General features: G+C 50.9%; 6 protein-coding genes across 6 annotated transcripts; 3 read left to right on the forward strand and 3 right to left on the reverse strand.

Moving 5' to 3' along the window:
• Positions 1 to 118: 118 nt before the first annotated feature.
• N7516_002311 (SirD) lies at positions 119 to 1,436 on the reverse strand (the record flags this gene model as incomplete). The annotated part of the gene is made up of 2 exons (XM_057215031.1): positions 119 to 248; positions 316 to 1,436. 2 exons carry the CDS (start codon positions 1,434 to 1,436, stop codon positions 119 to 121), a joined length of 1,251 nt encoding a protein of 416 aa, XP_057076914.1.
• A 148-nt stretch (positions 1,437 to 1,584) lies between these two features.
• Positions 1,585 to 4,909, forward strand: N7516_002312 (polyketide synthase; the record flags this gene model as incomplete). The annotated part of the gene is made up of 7 exons (XM_057215032.1): positions 1,585 to 1,675; positions 2,143 to 2,854; positions 3,215 to 3,320; positions 3,395 to 3,420; positions 3,481 to 3,576; positions 3,645 to 3,664; positions 3,963 to 4,909. 7 exons carry the CDS (start codon positions 1,585 to 1,587, stop codon positions 4,907 to 4,909), a joined length of 1,998 nt encoding a protein of 665 aa, XP_057076915.1.
• Positions 4,910 to 8,376: 3,467 nt separating this feature from the next.
• N7516_002313 (PE repeat family protein) lies at positions 8,377 to 12,616 on the forward strand (the record flags this gene model as incomplete). The annotated part of the gene is made up of 5 exons (XM_057215033.1): positions 8,377 to 8,623; positions 8,714 to 9,205; positions 9,254 to 9,445; positions 9,707 to 10,470; positions 10,529 to 12,616. The coding sequence occupies 5 exons, from the start codon at positions 8,377 to 8,379 to the stop codon at positions 12,614 to 12,616; spliced, it is 3,783 nt and encodes a 1,260-aa protein (XP_057076916.1).
• Positions 12,617 to 13,010: 394 nt separating this feature from the next.
• On the reverse strand, positions 13,011 to 14,380 carry N7516_002314 (uncharacterized protein; the record flags this gene model as incomplete). The annotated part of the gene is made up of 3 exons (XM_057215034.1): positions 13,011 to 13,733; positions 13,800 to 14,118; positions 14,184 to 14,380. 3 exons carry the CDS (start codon positions 14,378 to 14,380, stop codon positions 13,011 to 13,013), a joined length of 1,239 nt encoding a protein of 412 aa, XP_057076917.1.
• A 764-nt stretch (positions 14,381 to 15,144) lies between these two features.
• Positions 15,145 to 17,157, forward strand: N7516_002315 (gamma-glutamyltransferase family protein; the record flags this gene model as incomplete). The annotated part of the gene is made up of 5 exons (XM_057215035.1): positions 15,145 to 15,309; positions 15,380 to 15,398; positions 15,469 to 15,818; positions 15,879 to 16,724; positions 16,843 to 17,157. 5 exons carry the CDS (start codon positions 15,145 to 15,147, stop codon positions 17,155 to 17,157), a joined length of 1,695 nt encoding a protein of 564 aa, XP_057076918.1.
• A 2,487-nt stretch (positions 17,158 to 19,644) lies between these two features.
• N7516_002316 (uncharacterized protein) lies at positions 19,645 to 20,840 on the reverse strand (the record flags this gene model as incomplete). The annotated part of the gene is made up of 4 exons (XM_057215036.1): positions 19,645 to 19,752; positions 19,805 to 20,333; positions 20,388 to 20,521; positions 20,583 to 20,840. 4 exons carry the CDS (start codon positions 20,838 to 20,840, stop codon positions 19,645 to 19,647), a joined length of 1,029 nt encoding a protein of 342 aa, XP_057076919.1.
• Positions 20,841 to 22,315: the final 1,475 nt, after the last annotated feature.

Genomic DNA, 22,315 nt, shown 5'->3' on the forward strand with positions numbered 1-22,315 from the left:
TCTATTTGCACACCTATACGCGCGTCCGTCCTCTCGGGCCACATAGACAGTCTCGTCGGGCCCTCTCGACTCGTTAACTTATTAAAATACCCATACGCAGTATGCGTGTGGGGCGAATTCAAAGATGGCTAGTCGGCTTGCTGTATATCTTGGGATTGATATACGACGTGATCATGAGCTGGCCGCCTTTGATAGCGCAGGCTATATACGTCTGAGCGCCCAGGCTGTTCTCGAGTTTACGACTGGTGCTGGAAACAATGTCAGCGATGGTGGTCCACTGTTGGCTCGGGAGGCGCGAGAGAAGGGGAGACTTACAAGATCTCTTCAAGTGCTGACAGATACTGACGCGCCTCTTGCTGCTTGTCTCTTCGCTTCATATACGTACACAACGCTGTCGCGATCTGATAATCTGACTTCCCGTAATGGCGCACGGGCAGGTACACTTTCGGCACCGGCTTTGGTTTGGTTTTGGAAAAGTCGAAATAGTAAAGAACGCCAGCCGTGCGATGGGCGCATGGCTGTAAGTCTCCGCCAGTGCTTGTGACTTGTTGCTTGTCAGGGAAGAAGAGTGCCTGCCAAAGTTCGAAAAGATCGCGGAAGGCTCGCTCGTTTTCTGGGCTCTGGATGCGACCGCCGAGGGTCATGATCGATCTGATCGAGTCGAAACTGGTGCATCTGGAACGCAGGTAAATTTTGAGGCGCGCGTACTCCTCGGGCACGCAGTCGATACCAAGTATGTCGCATTCCAGTGCTGAGCCAAGAGGATCTTTCTGGGTGAATTCCGTCAGCAACTCTAGAGCTTGGAATGCCCCGGCTCGAACTTCTGGAAGGCTGTGGATTGCTTGGACAATGAGGTCGAAGTTCGACACTTTGGAATGGGTTGCCCGGACGGAAGGGATAAAATATGCTTTGACTGTCATGGGCCCTTTCCTCCTCAAGTCGTAGGCTATGAAAGAAGATGATGAGGTATCTGCAGGGGACTTCCCCAGCAAAGCCGTATGTTGCGAGACCGGGGCATGATTGTTTGGTAGGAGTCGTTCCGCGTAGTGGTTGTACCAGCGAAGATTGAGAGTTGGAACGGTGTGCTGGAGCTCTTTGATGAGATTTCGCGATGCCTGCAGATTCAACGGGTCCAGACAGCCGCCTGCGGAGAACCCGATCGGTTCCAAGGCATACCGTATGCTCGGGTCTTCGCCAGTATGACCCCATTCCCAGCTAAACTCGACAGGAGTGTGGTCGTCTGTCATAAAGCTTTGCCAGGGTAGAATATTGCCCGAGGGCGAGTACGCAGGCCCCAAGGCCGGAACGGTGCAGTCCAGAATGAATCGCATGTGCGCATACTGCGTTTCCAAGTTGTAGCCAGCTTTGCGCAAGAGTATCGCCAGGGGTGTACCAATCTTGCCCTGCCAGAAGTCAAAGCTTGCATCTGCAGCCATGTTGGTCTCCGGAGCTGTCTACTCTGCTGCTGGGGGATAATAGCTCTTGACTCTTGAGCATGTTTTTCGACGAAGAGGCGGCAACAGGAGGCAAGAGATGGTGGGACAAGAAATCGAGAGCATTGGATATCTGCTGTGTGCATATAAAATGCAAGAGAATGCAGCACAGCCGCATCGGGAGGCATTTCTTGCATGCCCTGCTCTTGCATTTGACATCTGGCCATTCTCCGGTTACCTAGGTACTTTGTGCGCGCTCGATCTGGTTTAGTGCCTCAGCCTTCCTGTCAGCCACGAGCCTAGACTACCATTCACGGCACGGACCGCGCTTCACCTTGAGGGAATATGGAGCTTGGCGGAGCCGAAGTTAGGCCGCGATCAACGACCCCTTCCTCTTCCAGTCATTTAGCCCCAGCCGTGCGTGGCGCAGCGGAAGGATTTAGCGACGCAGCGGAAGGATTCCCACTTGGAACGTGAGGCATTTGTTCGATTGGTCTCGTAACGAGGGGGGCGGCTGCGTGGTAAGCTGAGTACGCTGATATGCGTCAGCAGCCAATAAGAGTATCCAGTTGAAGCGGCGAACAAGCCGGAAAACAGTCTTAGGGAGGCTCGTACTTGAATACCCAAGAAGCAGTGCAGCACTACTTCGTCCTACCATTTTGCTTATACCTACTTCAAGAGTCTGACTGCTAACGTTCGACCGTCATAGCCACAATCACGCTTCCCAAGGTAGCACAGCACCACGAGGCAGAAGACTTCAAAGTCACCATGTCGCAGCGACAGCCTCTAGCTATCGTTGGCTATGCCTATCGGGCACCCGATGTTGGTCGGAAGGGTCTTTGGGAGTTTTTGGAGCAAGGAAAACTCGCATGGTCGCCGGTACCCTCTAACCGATTCAACCATGATGCCTATTATCATCCAAACGCGGAGAAAGCGGGCTTCATCTCGTCCAAGGGGGGTCACTTTCTGCCAGACGATCCGTACGCTTTTGATCCATCTTTCTTCAAGATCAGCGCCGAGGAAGCAAAGTTCATGGATCCTCAGCAGCGGTGCCTACTTGAATGTGCCTTCGAGGCTGCAGAGAGCGCTGGTATTCCACTTTCGGATCTCCTGGGCTCCAACACGGGAGTTTTTGCATCCGGTACCGATCCAGACCACGCCATTGCGATCGCAAAGGATTTGATGAACTCATCCAAGTACGCCGCTTTTGGATCTTCGCAATCCATGTTCGCCAACCGCTTGTCTCATTTCTTTGGTCTCACTGGACAAAGCGTTGCTATAGACGCGGCCTGCTCTTCCAGTACCTACGCCCTGCATCTCGCGTGGCAAAGTATTCTGACTGGAGACTGTTCTACGGCCTTTGTCGGAGGCTCGAATCTACTCATCGGCCCGTTTGGGTGGACAGGACTTGATCAGCTGGGGTATGTTCATTATCATATATCCCCACTCGCGGTAAGCAGAATACATGAGACACGATGTCCGTGATCAGCAACTAGACTGGATTGCATCCGAGATGTCGAACGACTGGGCACCTGAGTCTGAGTGTCCCAATCATTCTGCTCGTCGCGAGCCCGCTAATTGCAGAAGAGGTCCGTTATAGGCTGACCTGACATGTAGTGCAACTTCACCGGAAGGTAGGAGTTTTTCCTTTGATAGCAGGGCGTCTGGCTTCGGAAAAGGCGAGGGGGCTGCCTGTTTGATCATCAGGCGACTTTCAGACGCGCTCACTTGTGGTGATTCGATCCGAGCCATCATTCGTAACACCGTCTGCAACCATTCAGGAGCTACACAGGTATTTCGTTGCCTTCCCGTAGTAGCCAAGAAGAGCTTCTGTTCAATTTACATCGCGATGTTGGAATGGATCCCGATGAGACTTTATTTGTGGAGGTAAGAATCAAGATATCAAGATATTTGTGTCGATGATCACAAAGGGTTGAACAGCAAGCTAATCCTCGACACAGGCCTATGGTACTGGAACCCCTGTTGGGTGAGCTTTCTTTGGAGTGGCCTTCGGTGTCTCGCCGAATACACGATGCTGACTGGCTAGGGATCCAATCGATGCCGGTGCTATTGCATCAGTAGTCGGACGTCACAGATCGCCCTCCAATCCCGTATATATCGGGGCAGTGAAGTCAAATTTTGGGTCAGTTTCCCCCGGGCTGCCTACTTTCTTTCAATCTGCATGCTTGGACGCTGATATTGTGCGTGCAGCCATCTCGAAGGTGCTAGCGGTTTGATCTCAATCATCAAATGCACATGATGTTGGAGCGCGGGATCATGCTGCCTAATGCTGACTTTTTGGAGATGAACCCCGGAAATCGAGGGTCATGATCGATTAAAGGTAAGGCAATTGAAGTGCCCAAAGCCCGATGTTTGGGTTACCGTGAATAACTGGGTCAGGTATTGGCCAAGTCGATACCCTGGCCGTCTGGGGCACGGAAGAGAGTCTGTGTTACCAATTTTGGTGAGTTTACTATTCCCAAAAAGGACCTTCTTGAGTACCTTATGATTCCCGCTAATAAGAGTCAGGCTTCGGTGGAAGCAATGCAGCGATCCTGCTCGAACAGGGGTCAAGGGAGCTCTCCGAGGAGCATCGCGTGATGACCAACGGAAACGGCACCAGAACGAACGGCATTGAGGGTGCAGTGGACGGTAACGATGTCTACCATGGTATCAAAGGCGTTCGGCTAAAGAAGATGATCGAAAGTCATGTTGACACACTGGAAGGTTTCAACAACATGATGACGCCTAGTGGTCATGCCAACAACGGCGTGGCGGAGCATTTATATGTCTTCTCTGCGCAATCTCGGAATAGTCTTGAGGCCTACCAATTTTCCCTTGCAGACTACTTGGCAGGGAAACCAACCTCGGCTGAATTTGCCAAAAGCCTTGCCTATACTCTCGGGCAGCGAAGAACGCATTTCGCTCACCGTGTCGCGTTGGTGGCAGAGTCTACAAGGCTACTGAAGGATCAGCTGCAGTCGGTGGCCAAAAGTACGAGACCAGGGAAGACGGAAGACCCTATAGTACAACTTCTTGTGACTCTGGGAGCTACGTGGTCCCTGAGCGAAGAACTCAACAGGGACAAGCTCGAGTCCCGGATCAATGATCCCGAAATCAGTCAACCGGCATGTACTGCAATACAGCTTGCCCTTGTCATTCTGCTTAAGTCATGGGGCATATTTCCTGCAGCCGTCCTCGGACATTCCAGCGGGGAGATTGCAGCAGCCTTCACTGCTGGCCTTGTTTCATTCGAAGCTGCAATTGCGATTGCCTATTTCCGGGGCATCGCTGCTAAGGAGATTGCTGCTGATCAAGGTGTAGACGGAGCCATGTTAGCCGTCGGGACGAGTGCCCAGGAAGCACGAAAGCTGTTGCAAGGTTCCAAAGGCTATGCAGTTGTTGCAGCGGTCAACAGTCCTAACAGCGTGAGTCACTACTCCTTGAATGGAACACAAACAGCCCGAGGTCCGTAGAATGCTGCATTCAGAACCAGGTGTGAGTTGTGGCTAAAACGGCGCTGCCGTCTTTCTAGGTGTGTACAACAGTGGTAGAAAGCACTTCTCTATGTATAACCCACTGGTAATGAAGACATAGAGGTAACTGAAGGTCATCCTAGCTAGAATGATACACAAGGAGGAGGACGGGAAGGAATAGGAAGCAGAGAATTATTTATGAATCAACACCGTCTTCATCCTCTTGGACTACCTCATGGTGGACCGAACAACGACTTCCATGGCCACTGTCGGGCTGTCTAGATGAACTACAGGTAACACCTTTTATAGTGTCCGAGGGGCGCTTTTTATCCCATCATCTTCACCTCACGTTCGGTTCATCCCATATCGCCAGTTCTACGATACCTGCGTCATCTCTTAGCCTGCGCAGTAAAGCGTGCGACTCAATATATCAGTTATCTATATCAGACTGGAGGTTCAAGAAAAGGTCACAGGTTCCATATGCGAATTCCACTTACAGACGGGGTATAAACCGATAACGATCAGTATTAACTTCTATCTCATGGGGCCTCTCACCTCGAATTTTGAGAGCCACGCTTCTCCTAGGACAATTCAATCCGTGTCCCGGTAATTGCATATGCCAAGCTAGTACGTATATAGTCTCCCGTATTTGTGTTATCGTGCATATTATCTTGGCCTAGACACACCGTACCAAATATCGTATACTCTGGTGGGAAAAGGAGGTTCTTGAATTATTAGGAGGAATTGACTGCGTATGATCAAACTAGCTATGTTGCTCTTTGTCTACCTACATAGGCACACTTCAATCTCTACTCCGCAATGAGTATAGAAAAAGATATAGATCTGAGTAATACTGCGCGTATTAACTCACCTGCATGAAAAGAAAAGTGAGGCAGCCAATCAGAGTTTTATCACGCCATGTTCTTGACTAGCCAGCACTTCTAGCGAACATTCGATGCATCTATGAGGGGAAGGGGAGATCGCCGGCGGGATAACGGAGTAGAGGAGATCATGTGCTGGAGTTACCAGGGTCTACAAGGTATGTATGGGGTACTTTTTCAAGCGATATCGCAAATACGTTTTCATTGCCCCAAAAACCAAGTCTTCCACTGCCAGTAGTTTTTTCTTTTCCTCGCACGGGTCATTCTTCAAGATCCGATGCCGGGAACATCCCTACCAAGCTATACTCCAAACGAATCCATTCGCTAGTTGTAATCTCAAATATAAGACATCGAATAAAAGTCTATTAACCTTCAGATGTATCCTCTCCGATCGGCATACCCCTTTCAAGTGCATGGGTGACAAAGGAACAGCTCGTTGAGAAAAAGAGCGATGTTTATGCCAATCTACTCCATACAACAATAGAGTCCAAGAGTCTACTCCGTAGGGGTCCAACGTATGCAAACAAGAACCCAAGAACCCAAGAAGCCTGGCCCAATTCTGAGAATAGAAACAAATCCACCAATCATATTCATAAATGCGATGGGTTCACCTCGAGAGGACCACTATCTGCTAATCACCGCAACATGACATGGATGCTCGGCCCGCTGCATGGAGTTGGGTACATAGATGACCGTATCTGGCGATTTGGCTGAGGACTTGTATCAGGAAGTACAACATATCGGGGAATAACACGAAAAGTCAGCACCGAGATAATCCGCTAGAAAAGCGAAAAGTGGCCTAGACATGCATGCAGCTCTTTTTAGACTCGAAGGTTGGCTTTGATACCTATCTATACCCTTAGGTACATTAGGTCGAACTGAACACATAAGCCATTTTGAAAGAAGAGGATCCCGGTGACGAAGCTGCTGTTGTAAGACGACACATCGACTAGATAACTAACTAGGCGTGGGGTCTGTTAGTGTGCTTCGCGGACCAAGTTGGATGCAGGAATTGGCGGACGTGTTGATTTAGGAGTGGCTGGTATTGACGCGATGATCAATGTAGTCATAGGTGGAATGGAAATGTGAAAAGATCGCAGAGACGAGGGAGAATTTGATGTCCAAGTGTTCAATGCGCAATGTCACCTGATCCCCCATGAAACTCCGGATTTCGCCATTGTCATCTTTTTTTCTTTTCCAAAGTACATTTGATGCAGTCCACGATGTTTAACTGCATATTACATCACCATTTCAACTGCTGGCTCCCTTACAGTTGAGAGTGTCACAGAATAATATTCTCGGACAATACTCTGAAGTGTCGGTGTCGTGTCGGTGTCCAAAGTGGAGATTCAACTATCCACGACTCCATCAAGCTCCATACAACTTCATTCCCAACCACCCTGTTTCGCCTTTCCAGTTTGATTCTATGAATAATGCAGAAATTGGCTGAAGGTTCCAATATTTGAATATTTGCCTCCCAGTATCGGATCCCTTTTGAGGTTAATCGTCCTGATCTCCCCACCGGTGTACTTTGTACGCCTGCATCCTATTTGCCGCCGTTACCGGGACACGTTGGGCAGAAATGGGTCTGCATCATCTCTGCCTCGCCCATCGATTTTCCTACTGAAACATTGCCTTCGTGGCTTTGTGTACTGTACACCTGCGAAGTTCCCTCGGCCCAATTCATTTCTATTCTCATCTCAATATATGTGTCTGTGTGTAGTATCCAGGCCCAAAACAAACCAAAACAAGGAAGGAAAAAAAAAAAAGCAAAGTCAATTCAATTCAATTCAATTCATTCGGTGGCATCCACCCCACTTCAACAGACCCAGTTTCTCCATACTCCTGCAGCACTACCTTTCCTATCTTGACCGATGCGCACCCCAATCCCCAATCCCATCTCCCCATTTACTACTTGGTGCTGCAGCTCTTCCTGCGGGTGGGGATTCTGCTGCTCTCACCCGGCCCTAACCAAGCACCGGACCTCACTAAACCATCATGTCGGCCCTGGAGATGGAGACCCGACGACCGACGTGGCCCAATGACAATTGGCTCCATCGGGCAGTTCATTGGTGACGTTCAGGGCCCAAGGACCGTAATGCACTTTGTTGTCGTCCCATCCGACCGCATAGGAGACGAACTATTATACGCTGCCTCACCATGACTATCCAATGCGACCTCTGTGTCACCAGAGAAACAAGCATATCCTTCCTTTCCCTTTTAGTACTCTAATACATGAGATACCCTACCCAGTTTCACACTCCTCAATTGTCCATATTTTGTATCTTTTGTTCCTCGATTTCCCCTGTCGCCCCATACTTTTTCCGTGCATCGAGCCCGACAAGCCGGCTTCTCAATTTCCCATTGTCCCGGTTCTCGTCACATCACGCGCCAGTCAGCCTCGCCCAGGCTTTCGATATATGATACGTCATTGACCGGGTATCATGGCCGGTAAGGGTAAGAAGAAGACCAAGAACAATAAAAACAATAACAATCGCCCTGCCGTCGGTTCTGCACCACCCCCTGAACCCGAGAACAAAGACCTCGTCGACCCTGTCCCGGACCCGGCGGCAGCCGCTGTTGAAGATGTCTTACAAGTATGCCGACCTCCCTGAGTTCTCATATGCATCGGTCCAACGTCAATATTCGACCTTTGATTATGAGACTAAATCTTTCCAATTTTACCCTGTCACCTATTCAACGACCGATCTGACCGAGGGCCAAAACCAGGACAACAAGGAGCCCACCACCGAACCGGAGAAGGACCCTGCCTCTGAAGACCCTCCTGCCGCTGAGCCAAGTGGCGATGACAGCCCACCCGCTGAACCTACAGGTAAGTACATGGTTCTATAGATGATGGGGTTTATCGCCGAAGCATCTATACTCTACTTTTTTGTACTTGATATTAACATATAATGTTCAGATTCCGCAGAGGCTACACCACCGGCCGAGTCTTCACCCGACGAGGCTGCCCCGGAAGCTAAAGAAGATGGCAAGGATGAGCCAGTACCAGATGCAGAGAATCCCGACGAGGCTTCCAAGGAGGCTGCTGTAGAAGACGGGAAACCTACAGAGGATGCAAGTCCTGACGACGGTGCAGCGCCTGAAGGCGAAGCAAAGCCCGAAGGCGAAGCAAAATCTGAAGAGGAAGCCAAGCCTGAAGAGGAAGCCAAACCTGAAGAGGACGCCAAACCTGAAGAGGAAGCCAAGCCTGAAGGGGATCCGAAGCCCGAAGACGACCCAAAGCCTGAAGATGAATCCAAACCCGAAGGCGGTGCAGCGCCCGATGACAGTGCGAAGTCTGAAGAGGAATCAAAACCTGAAGAAGATGCAAAACCCGAAGATGCAAAACCTGAAGGTGGAGAAGATGCTCCAGCAGGCAAAGACACGAAAAAAGAAGGCGACGGCAACAATGGTCAGTATCCAAACTTACATTAGTTCTTACGAAGCTGACAGTATGTAGATGAAGGTTTCCCGGACTTTGACATAGACGTAGATCCTGAGATTTTAGCGGCCGAGAAAGAGGCTGCTGCTAAAGCGGCCGCCGAAGACGCCCTGGAGGAAGACGCCCCAAAGGCCGATGAATCACCTGCTCCAGAGGAACCAGCAGCGCCAGAACCAGCCGCCGAGGAACCTAAGCAGCCAGCGGGCAAGGGTAAGAAAAAGAAGGGCAAGAAAAACAAGAAGGCAGCAGAGCCAGAGCCAGCGCCAGAGCCAGAGCCAGAACCAGCAGCAGAGCCAGAGCCCACGCCAGAGCCAGAACCAGCAGCAGAACCAGAGCCAGCGCCAGAACCAGCAGCAGAGCCAGAGCCCACGCCAGAGCCAGAGCCAGAGCCAGTGGCAGAGCCGGAGCCAGTGGCAGAACCGGAGCCAGTGGCAGAACCGGAGCCAGTGGCAGAACCAGCAGTCGAAACAGCCCCGGAGCCTGAAGCTGAGCCCGAAAAGCCCGCAGATAATCCTCCTGATACCCCTGCTCCAGAGGAACCAGCCGCCGAGGAACCCAAGCAGCCAGCGGGCAAAGGCAAGAAAAAGAAGGGCAAGAAAAACAAGAAGGCAGCCGAGCCAGAGCCAACGCCAGAACCAGCCGCTGAAGCAGCACCGGAGCCTGAAGCATCACCTGAAGTAAGCGAACAACCAGTGGAAGCAGAGGCACCAGCAGCGGAGCCTGAACCTGCTCCACCTGCAGAAGAGGAGAAGGCTCCCGAAGAACCTGTCAAGGAACCAGAGCCGGAAGCCTCCCCAGTTGAGGAAGCACCTGCTGCCGAACCCGAGGCTGCTCCAGCTGCAGCAGAAGAAGAGAAGGCTCCCGAAGAACCTGTCAAGGAACCAGAGCCGGAAGCCTCCCCAGTTGAGGAAGCACCAGCTGCCGAACCCGAAGCCACTGAGAAAGTGGAAGCTGTGGAGCCCGAGCCAGTCGAGACTCCCAAAGAGGCACCCGTCGAAGAAAGCACTCCGGTTGAGCCTACCCCTGAACCCGCTGCCGAGCCTGTTGCCGAGCCTGTTGCTGAGCCTGTTGCTGAGCCTGTTGCTGAGCCTGTTGCTGAGCCTGTTGCTGAGCCTGTTGATGAGCCTGTGGTTGAGCCTGTGGTTGAAGCCCCTGCTGAGCCTGAGCCTGAACCTGCTGCTGAGCCCGAGCCCGAGCCCGCTGCCGAGACTGTGGCTGAACCCGCTGCTGAGCCTGTTGCTGAGCCTACCCCTGAGCCCGCTCCGGAACCGGCTGCTGAGCCTGCCCCCCGAGCCTGTGGCTGAAGCCCCTGCTGAGCCCGAGCCTGAACCTGCTGCTGAGCCCGAGCCCGAGCCCGAGCCCGCTGCCGAGACTGTGGCTGAACCCGCTGCTGAGCCTACCCCTGAGCCCGCTCCGGAACCGGCTGCTGAGCCTGCCCCCGAGCCTGTGGTTGAAGCCCCTGCTGAGCCCAAACCCGAGCCAACTGTCGCTGAGCCTGTCGCTGAGCCTGCCGCTGAGCCTGTGGTTGAACCGGTCGTTGAAGCTCCTGCTGAGCCCACTCCCGAGCCCGTTCCTGAACCTGTTGCTGAGCCCCCCGCGGAGCCTGTTGTTGAAGCTGCTCCCGAGCCTACACCTGAGTCCCCTCCCGAACCCGCTGCTGAGCCTGTTGTCGAATCACCCGCTGAGGAGCCAGTCGAAGAGACTTCACCTCCTACACCGGAAGCAGTTGAGGCGATTCCTGAAGCCCCCGAGGCACCTGCCGCTAAAGAGAAGGATGTGATTGAAGATGTCCCCGCTGCCGCAGATCCTGTAGCGGAGACTCCTGCCCCAGAACCAGTGGTTGAGGAGGCACGTGCTCCCACCCCGGTCGAAGAGACACCAGTGGAAGAAGCGCCCGTTGTCGAGACCCCAGCAGAGGCCGTAGCAGAACCGGAAGTCGTACCCGATGAGGCGCCAAAGGAGGTCCCAGTGGAAACACCTGCTGACGAGCCAACGCCCGAAGAGCCAGCTCCTGTCGAAGCTGCCCCAGCTGAGACCCCGGCACCTGACGAATCCCCGTTTGAACCAGTGGTTCCGGACGAGGCCCCAGCTGAGACACCAGAGGCCGATGCAACTGCAGTCCCAGTCGAAACTCCAACGCCGGAAGAGGCATTGCCTGAGACATTGCCTGAGACACCGCCAGAGGAGCCAGCCCCTGAGCCAGAGGCTGCCAGAGACCTCCCCGCCGAAGACCCACCAGCAGAACCAGAAGCTGCCCCCGAGCCAGTACCTGTCCCCGCTAGCGACGAAGTGGCGCCCGACGAGCTCGTACCACCCCCAGCAGACGTCCAGCCTGAGGTGGAGATGATCGACGCCGAGCCTCTTGACGAAAGCGCAGAAGCCGCAGCAGCCCGCCACTCCCGACGCCGCAGAAAGCGTACCTCGCCGATCGAAGGAGAGCGTCGGCAGTCCAAGACATCATCCGAAGGCCGCCGGGATCAACTCCAGCGTCAGAAGAGCGAGCGAAACGTCTTCACCAACCGTTGGGCCAAGGCACTGGAAGAAGCACGACGCCAACACGACGAGAAGTCACAGATACAGCGAAAGCAGCGTGCTCTCGCCGAGGAACGAGAGCGTAGCGGTATCCCTGCCCCCGAAAAATTGAAGCGCTCGAAGAGCTCGTCCAGGGAGAAGGTGAAGGAGAAGGAGAGGGCAATGGAACCAGAAATGGAGGCCGAAGTCATCGAAACCAGATCCAAACGCCGCACCTCCGATACCCCCTCGAACCAACCTCTCGAACGAGCCCGCTCAACCAGGACCTCTTCATCGAAGCAGGTATCAACATCGGTACCGACGCCCAAACCCCGTGCCTTCCTACGGTACATGACAGAAGGCAAGTCGGATACCAATGGGCCTTTGCTGCGCCTGAATGCCACCAAGGCTGCACCACCGATCGAGAGACCGCGTCGGTCATCGACAAGCCACAGCAGTGGTAGCCGTCAGGATCGGGCGGAGCATGAAGAGCGACACTCCAGTGGTCGGTCTAGCGGATCACGGTCACGACGCGAAGAGGAGCCTCCTCGCACTGAGCGTGTTGATCGCACTGAGAGTAGGAGATTGCGACGCTCGTCGACGGCTGAGCATGGTCGATCTAGAGAGGAGAGGAAGGAGAGAGAGAGGGAGAAAGATCGGGTAGAGAAGGAGCGTGAGCGTGAGCGTGAGCATGCACGTGAACGAGAAGTCGAGGGAGAGAAGGAGAGGGAGAAGAAGCCTGAGAGCTCCTCCCGACGTTCCAGGGAGACGAGAGAGGTTCGCTCTCATCGTCGCCACAGACGCGAGGAATCGCCTCCCCGAGAGGAGTCGAAGCTGAAGGGTATCTGGAGAGCGATTGCTGCCCACTGAGACCATAGAGCTTGTTTTGCATTTTGTTTTGTTTTTTGGTTTACTTTCACTTTCAACCTTGTCTTTTACTTTTTTAACGGGGGTGGTTTGTGGTTTGACAGAATGACCTATATGTGACAATGTGTATGCTTGATGAATTTGTGCTTGCATTGGGAGCGAATCATTGCAGGAGTACTTGACTTGATTTTATTAGCCAGATTTGATTCAATATGCATCAGCTTGACAAGGATTTTGATTGAGGTTCTCCGTATACACAGTCTGTTGTCATCGTAGTATATATCTCTATCCAATTTGACAATCCCATCAGTCGTAAACAATAGACAAGCTTCGCCCGGAATCATATGCAACATGCAAAGCCTTAAACCAGACAGTCCGACTAAGTAACAAAATAAAATCAAGCCTGCTCGCTCTCCGCCGGAATCACTCTAGAACACCACCCACACCAAGCACGATATAAACCCTTCTCCTCCCTCTCAAGATAATTCCCTGTATCCCTCTCATCCTCATACTCAACAACACAAGCACCAACATTAACCCTCTTTTTAGACTTATGCTTAACAATACCACCCAGCCCAATAACTTCCTGCCTGAAATACCCAGGCTCTTCATCGTCGTGGCTATCCGAGACACCAATCCCCTCATAACCAAACGAGGGAGGAGCTGCAGGACTCTGTGCCGCACTACTGGTATCACTCCCGGACCCAGACCCCTCATCAGCCTCACAGTCAACCTCAAGTTCAATCTCCTGCGCAGCAAGACATTTCTCACCACGCCCGCACTTAACACCCTGGGAGCCTTCACCAATACCAGTGCCCAGTCCGCCGCCGAGGTACGTGCTGTAGCGCGTGCGCCACGCCCAGACACGACGGTATGTCGTGTCATTACTGCGCAGCGTCATTCCACACTGCGTACACAGCCAGACGGCTTCCTCGCAATTGCAAGGGTTTCGCGCGAACGCAATTGCCGCGACGGTATTCTCGCTTGATGGGTCGGGGTTTTGCGGATCTGAGGTTGTGTAGGAGACATGGGAGGAGAGTGGCGCTATTCCGCAGGGTTGACAGAGGCGGCGGATGCGGTTTTTAAGGGCTGGCTGGGAAGGAGGTTTGATTGTGCAGTTCTGCAGAGTTTGGTTTAGCAACCTGGCGGTCTTTGTTAGGCGCGAGGGAGGAGGGATTTGGCTTACTCTGCATACAACCTTGGCGCAGCGTCGACATTCGCCCACCATGTCGCGCGCGCACTTGGCCACCTTCCCGCGGGTCATACGGGTTCGCTCGCCGCTGGGACGGCTTAGTAGTCGTATGACTGATTTGACACTGTCTGGGAGGACAGAGCCGCTGTCCAACATCTCTGCTAGGGTTTCGATGTATTCATTCTCGCACCGGAGAGTCTCTCTCGCTAGTTGGTGGCGGAACGGCGCCAAGTTTACGTGGAACTGGCGACATATGTTCGACAGTGCATAGAGGGTATTTAGGTCGATGGCGCGAGCGATTTCTTTTACGATGCTATGGTGTGGCGTGTCAGTTGAGTCTGAATCTTATTTGTCGCCTGTTGACAGGCAAATACATACGGATAACAACTCAGTGCTGCGGAGAATCCATTCCGATTGGGATTTAGGATCTCGTTGGTCGTTTCATTCGGCGAGGAAAGCGATGTGGGTAGTTCGGCCGGCTCCGATGCGATGGGGTCAACCATCAAGGGAAATGGCTTCTCCAAATGTGCCGATCCATCGGGAAGTGCATCGTCGAGGTCGACAAATACCACCATGCTGCTCCATCAGAGGCCTTTTCTCAAGATCAGTTTCATCAGATAAGATCAGGGGTCTTTTATAGTCTCCCCATTGAACGTTTATGGAACTGAATGGTCCGGGGGAGTGGGATGATGGCGGAGGGATTAATTGCCGCTCCGAAGACCAGGGCGGTGAATTTAAAATGATCACGTTTCTGTCGCCACAAGAATTTCGACTGTTCGACTTGTCTTCGTTTCAGATGAGGTCTGTGTCTTCGTTTTAGAAATGAGGCCTGATGCGATGTGGATAGATCATACTCCTCCAGCTAACCTCGGCCAAAGCACCGGGGAGGCCATGCTCAGCTCCGATATGGAGTATCCATAGATGTACACAAGCTAGGCCGTTTGTTTCTTAATCGGGTAACAGACGCGGCTTAATACCTTTACAGCGGTGTATTCTCAAATCCCTTTGATTTCGATAACTAGTTAGTTATATAACTAACTAGTTATAACTACTTACTACATGTGTATCTTGTAAAGAAACAAGTTCTTCACATGTTGTTTGGAGCTGTATTATGTAATTATAGAGTTCTCCAACTTCTCCCGGAGGTCCAATTTTCTCCAATTCGTCCGACTTGCCGAGGAACCTTCCACTTTTCTTCCTTTTATCCATTTAGTATGACAGATTTAGTATGACAGCCCTACCATATCCTGTCCTGGGGAAATTGGTGGGGGGTTGATAAGCATCTGATATCCCCCCCTCATAATCCCCCCGCTCTCCCACTTCTCCATCATTCCAAGTCATGCCGCTCAACGCCAAAGCTGTATACACCCGCGAGAATGCGGACTATGTCCCATTTGCTAGTAGACGGAGTACCGTTCACAGCACCAAGGGCATCGTATCATGCACCCAACCACTAGCCGCTGCTGCGGGTCATAAGATCCTGAGTCAAGGTGGAAATGCAGCGGTATGTGCCTTGTCCATTTCTACGCGTCGCATTCCACTTCAGTAATACTGACTATAATACTCTTGCATAGGATGCCGCTGTGGCTGTTGGTAAGCCTCGCCACGAGTTCTATAGTCACAACACAACACAAAACAATGAACTGATCTAATGTTTCTACAGCCGCCGGACTAAATATGACTGAGCCTGGCTCCACGGGCATCGGAGGTGACATGTTCTGTCTCTTCTACAATGCCGAGACGAAGAAGGTGCATGCGCTCAATGGCTCTGGTCGGTATCCTGGTAATGTCAGCTTAGAGAAAATCCGCAAGGATCTCGGTCTAGCCCCCGGGCAGCCGGGCAACATGCCCATGTTGAATGCTCTAGCTACGACTACACCTGGAGCGGCTGCAGGATGGGTTGATACGATCGAGAAGTTTGGTAGCGGTAAGTTGTCGCTCGAGCAGATTTTACAGCCTGCTATTGAGCTGGGAGAGGAGGGGTTCCCTGTCTCGGAGCTTTCGTCTCGGGGTGTAAGTATTCAATTTCCAACCGCAATCGCACCATGGTATCGTGAACTAATCCGCGCGCAGTGGAATGATTCCGAGCAAGATATCCGCAATGCATCTCCTAACTTCCGTGAAATGTTGAAAGTTGATCCTTCAGCCAAAGATGGCGTGCGAGCCCCGCGTCCAGGCGAAATCATGAAGAATCCCACTCTAGCCAAGACCTTCCGCGCACTCGCTGCAGAGGGCAAGAAAGGATTCTACCAAGGACGGGTCGCAGAATCTATCGTCAAGGTGGTGCAAGACCTGGGAGGCTACCTGTCACTCGAGGATCTAGCCTATCACGCCGAGACCGGGACACAGGAAGTCGACGCGATCTCACTCAAGTTCACTGGCCAGGACATCATCTCGAAAGCAACACCCGGCACAGATGGCGAAGCCAACCAGGGCGTTGAGATCTGGGAGCACCCACCAAACGGCCAGGGAATCGTGGCACTAATGGCACTCGGCATCATGGAGGAACTCGAGAAATCAGGCAAGATCCCCAAGTTCACTGAGGCCCAGCATAACTCCGCTGAGTACCTACACGCTGTTATTGAGAGTCTGCGCATCGCCTTCGCCGACGCAGCCTGGTGGGTCACAGACCCAGACGTGGAGAGCGTGCCTTCACAGGGCCTACTCGATCGCGCGTACCTCGCAGAGCGGGCGAAGCTATTCACACCCGAACGCGCAGCGGATATCCTGGACCATGGCAGTCCAGCGCACAACCACTGCGACACTGTGTATTTCGCAGTGACGGACCAAGAGGGCAACGGCATCTCTTTCATCAACAGTAACTATGCCGGGTTCGGAACAGCCATCATCCCTGCTGGCTGTGGCTTCACGCTGCAGAACCGCGGTGCCAATTTCTCGCTGCAGGAAGGCCACCCTGATGTCCTAGCCCCCCCGCAAGCGGCCATACCACACCATCATCCCTGCCCTTATCACTAATATTGCCGATGGCTCCTTACACTCCGTTTACGGTGTCATGGGTGGCTTTATGCAACCTCAGGGCCATGTACAAGTTATGCTCAACATGCTTGCCTTCGGATATCATCCCCAGGCAGCACTCGATTCACCGCGTTTCTGTCTTGCTGCGCCAGATGACGAGAGGACTGACCGCACGGTGTGGGTGGAGGAGGGTATCAGTGATGCTACTGTGGAGGGACTGCGTCGTCTTGGTCACAAGATTGAGGTGTTGAACGGTTGGAAGCGGGCTGTGTTTGGTCGCGGCCAGATCATTCGTTCATACTATGACGATGGGAAGCTGGTTTATGCCGCAGGCAGTGATCTTCGAGGCGATGGTATGGCATTCCCTTCGCTGTAGAGGTATTTTGATGTAGATATGTACCTAGTCACAAGTGATCAGCTATGAAGTCCACGCTTTGTACTTAAGTCTTTCTGTTTCTTTTTCTTACAACATCATCATGGCTGTTTATGTCCACTTTACAGCTGGACTCAGATAAAGATAATCCATATTAAACCCCCTATTCCTATCAGATTAGTGCCCGGTAACCGTGTCCAGCGCCCAACACACCTACCGTGTATTTCCAGCAGATGCAATATCTAGAAATTAGGTATCATTTGTATGACTTACCCATACAAAAGGTACTTAGACACCTCGTAGGCATAACACATCTTTTCTCAGTCCTCGACCTAGCTAAGGTAGTAGAAAGTGTACGAATATATAACTAGTGCTAGTCTAGCTTAATTAACTTAATAGTAGTATTAATTCTTGGGATCTAATATGGAAGAAGGATAATTATTTAGAAATGACACTATATGGAGTATATTTTAGTATACTTAGTATTCCTTACCGAAGTTTGGTTAAATAATCTTCTCCAGGGCTGCTTATATCTTCCCCAATGCAATATTGTCCCTACAATGTAGGTAGGCCACCATCCGTACAACATAGACAGTACCTATACAGCATCTATTATAAGACTACTCCATGCTCCACCAAATACAGCAGCCACAATTCACCAAGCCCAATCAAAAACCACCAAAACAAAAAGCAAATGCACATCATCGCTCAAGCAGGCAGGTCATCTAAACGAAAGCCAAAGCCTCGAAAATTCCTATGACTCCCATGAGAACCCCTGATCGACAACGCCAGACAGACTAACCATGCCCCACCGCCGATTCCGCGACAGCTCGACTCCGTCCTCCGTTGTTATGTAGTTAGTTAGCTACTGTCTAAGGAATTACTCAGGAGAGGAGGAAAAACAATAACGTATAAGTATGATTATAAATCCAAAGAATAACCCGTGGACAACTCCCCATTTCAAACCAAGCTTACTCATACTCTTACTGGGTACTAATACATAAGTAACTAGGTACCTAGGTAGTCATAGTATCAAAGACCAAGTCCAGATCGAAGCCCAAAAACCCACATAATCTCCAGCTCTCCACAAGAGATGAACAACACTACCCGAAAGCACTCTGATTCTTCCAAATCCAAACAGAAAAGCCGCAATGAAAATGGATTTTCTAATTTTCCTCCCTAACCTATTTACCTACCTAACTTACCTCATTCCGTGAGACCCGGAACTAACTAACTAACTAGTCTAGCGGGGGAGAACGGGGTGGAGAGAAACGGGGTGGACAAGGGCAGGTCTATTTACCACATCGAGTATAGCGTGGGGACCGATGTGGTTGATTCCCTGTCCAGCGTTGATTACGGGACGAAATGGTCATTTGAGGCGTGCGGGAATATAAAGTGGAGTTGCTCGAGTCTTTGGCCAAACGCTAAGGTCCAGGACCACGAAGCCACCGAAAGAGAGTTTTGGGTGGCCTTTTTTTTTTTTTTTTTTTTCTCGACCTGTGGGACCTTGACTTTGTACTTGAATCTCGGGAGATTTGATATCCAATCCTGGGGCGTATAATGCCTTGGAAGAACCTTGGAACGTTTTAGTTACAACGTTTCAACAAAGGTTGTAGCTACAATCTTGGAAAGAATGTTTCCAATGTTCTTTCCTACACTTTGTTCCGCTTTACATAAGCCGAAGTTTATCCTTTTCATGGAATCGATTTCCGCTAGATCGAAGATCGCTTATCTCGCTTGGGTCCACGGGTATGACGGCCAACCGAGCCACGGCTGTTGGGTTAATAGAGTTAAACTTTATAGTTATCGTTTGAAAGGATTTGTCAAATTCCCAACCTTGGGAGGCTAGAGCTATACATTTATACATTTATAAAAATGCCGGGGTATGGTGGGATTATAGTAAAATGAAATTTGCGGTACATTTGAATGGCCTGCAGGGGTATAGATGGTATAGTAGACAAGAATGGCATAAAAAAAAAAAAAAAAAAGAATCATGATCGTGTCGTCAAAAATCACACATGAAGAAAATGCGTTAAACAAAGGAAAAAAAAAAAAAGAAGAAATCATCAACTCCAACTCCAACTCCCAGTTCGTGTCTGGGACACACAAGACCAAAGAATCCAATAACCGGTATCGGGTGACTGCCTACCTTCTTTGGTCATTCTATTTGGAATAATTATGGATGGGCGCGTAAAACGACGGCAATCGGTGGACCCGGAGTCCAGGTGGTCACACTCCGGGGCCCGAATGGAGACAGGTGGAGAGCTCTGGTAATGACGATTGAGTCATTTGTAAGGAGTCGAGACCACCCTCGGGAGTCCCGTCCCTTGGACCCACATCTGTTTTGTTTTCCATGGAGTCCAAAGTTTCCAGGGCTATGAGACCATCCTGGTTTTGTATGGAGGCAAATGCCCGGGTCGTGTATGTAGTCATAAAATTTGGCCATCTATGATCAATATAGTTTGATCACAGAGCTTCGATGATATTTTTTCACATGCCCCAGGTCACAGGGAACTGGTGCATGGAGTGGACCTGGTCCTCGTAGGGAAGACACTCTGCGCTGGACCACGGAGGAGAGGGGTAGTGGCACTGAACGGGCTAGAGATATGTTAGTCAACAGTCATACTGAATAATCGCAGAGAAAACTCACTGGCTGGATCATATTCTCTCCCATGGACATGGGAACTAGATGCGACGGAGGGATGCCAGCATCGGTATCCCAGCGGAGGGGAGTGTGTATCTGAAGCGGGGACGAGGTAACGTCGCCCTTGAGGATATTTTTTGGGTACTGGTCCATGACCGAAACGGACGCGGAGGAGATGGAGCTAGAGTGGGATGGAAGAGAGAAAGTCGCATCCGACAGAGGCGAGGGGCAGGTATCTGCGGGGGAAGAGTAGAATGGGCTGTCGTCAACGGACTCTGGGAGCTGGCTATGGAAGGCCGGGCGGGGCTGTAGGGGCAAGTCGATGCCACTCCACATCAATGAGCAGTCGTTGTTTGCCAGGTCCGGGTGAATCCCAGGAGCCACGAGTGAGCCGATGGACATGGAGTGTGAATGGGAGGTTGCGGTCAATGGCATTCCGTGGTCCATTGACATACAGCGCGGGACAGCGGACTCAGTTGCGATGGGCTGTTGAGTTTCAGATGCCCATGACTGCTCTGATTGCGATTCGAGTTCGCTGCCATTCTTGTTAGTATACGCCATATTGCCAAAGGTTTCCTGTGGTACTCACTGTCTCTCCATATGGCGTGCAAGTAGATCAGCACGGTGGAATGCCTTCTTGCATCCTTGTCTTGTGCAGCGGTACGATGCCTCGGGGCTGTGATTCAACTCATGGCGTCTTCGGTGTTCGGCTCTGGTGAAGACCTGCATGGAGTCAGTTTGATTGACCCGGTGGATGTATATATATATATATGATTGCGCCGACCTTTCCACAGGATGGGTATTGGCAGGCATGTACGCGCTTTCCCTTCTTGGCCTTGCTGATGCGACGGGTGGTTGGTGTATAGGTGACGGGCATAGTGGCATCTGCCGGAGAGGTTGTACGCATGCTGGTCTTCCGGCCCATGTTGGATTTGGAAGCAGGTTGTTGAGGTTCAGGCGAAGAAGAGGAGGAGACAGAAGGCGAGTTCAAGACCGAGACGATGTGGTTTGGACTGAGACGCCCTGTGGATCCTCTGGTCATGATGTGTATAAAGAGAATGGAGAAAGAGTAGATAGTGAAGTATGGGAGGGGTGGAATGATATAGAATATAGATATAAGGCTGATTTGAATTGTGAAGATGTAAGCTGCAGAGAATCCTGGAAGAAGAGAAGAGATGAAGAAGAGAGGAGGGTGGACTGATATAGAGGGAACGATATGCACAGTAGAAGGGCTGTTCCTACAGATCTACGAAACGGATTAATAGACTTTAGGTAAATTGGAGGAAATTAATATGCGCTAAATAAAATATAAAAATAAAAATAAAGAATTAATTCCCTAAAATATATATTCATGCTAATAATAATTCCAACCAAAATAAATCCAACATAAGGCTAACTAAGGCTAACTGAGATTAGATCCAGGGAAAAAGGGAAAAAAAAGAAAAAAAGAAAAAACCAGCACGGGCGTGGAGGTGATGATCGCTCTGCGGGATGATCAGAGCATAAGCCGTACTAAATTTACACGACAGGGGCATTGCATTAGAGAGTGCGGCTGAGGCGCACTTTCCAGTCTGCCCTTTAATGATCCATAACAAGAAATTGGGCGGAATAGCCCGTTGGCTGTTTTGGTTCGAGATAGCGTAATTTCGCTGTCGTGGAATGATTACTGTAAATTATTTAGTGCTTATCACCCTAGTTATGTGAGTATATAATGCTAATTATAAGAGGAAATGAAATGGATTTCAAATACTATCGCAATCCTTTCCTAAAAAGAATCAAAAAAAAATCAAAAGATAGAGGATTAAACGAGAAACGAAGCCGCCAAAACGGCTCTGATATTCCAAATTCCGCGTGGAAAGCTTTCACATCGAGGGCGACGAGTCCAAGCTCCCACGGAATGCAACGGGTTTGCCCCATCAAAAAGCGAAGGTAAATATCAGTGGGGCATGCGCTGGTTTAGGCAACTCGGAGGACCAGATTGGGAAGCGGCTATTCCGAATTGGTATATAAGAGGCTCGCTGCAGGGCTGCATGGATAACAACTGATTGGCGACACATTATTTATTTCTTTTCGCAATTTAGGTATACAGTCCAAAATATAAAACGTTTGCATTTTTTTTTTTATTCTCACTATTCTTTTGGTGGCTTCTAGTTATATATATCACAACAATATCACCTCAGTGTTGGATATGTTGGAAAGGGTCTCTGGCAGAACGGGAAGATTGGATCCGACCAAAGCCTCAACCAAACTTGAAGTCGATTAAACCGAACTAGTCCGAGTTCACTAAACCCAAAGTAGAAAGGGCGTAAATCAAAAAATCAAAAATCAAACACCAAAAAAGCAAAAGAGAGTCAGCCTAGTGGAGGGGCCCCGGGGCCCTTGGCTGGCGGGTCTTGGCATTTCGTCGTTTTCCAAGGTTTACGCTCTTGTTTCAGTGTGCCGATCCTTAACTCTTGTGGGTGGACGGATACCCCAAACTCCCGGCTCCGTATCTCAAACTGTCTGGGTTCGTCCGGG

The sequence above is a fragment of the Penicillium verrucosum genome (genome assembly GCF_028828655.1).
Source record: "Penicillium verrucosum strain IBT 35672 chromosome Unknown utg000001l_segment0_segment0, whole genome shotgun sequence".
NCBI lineage: Eukaryota > Fungi > Ascomycota > Eurotiomycetes > Eurotiales > Aspergillaceae > Penicillium > Penicillium verrucosum.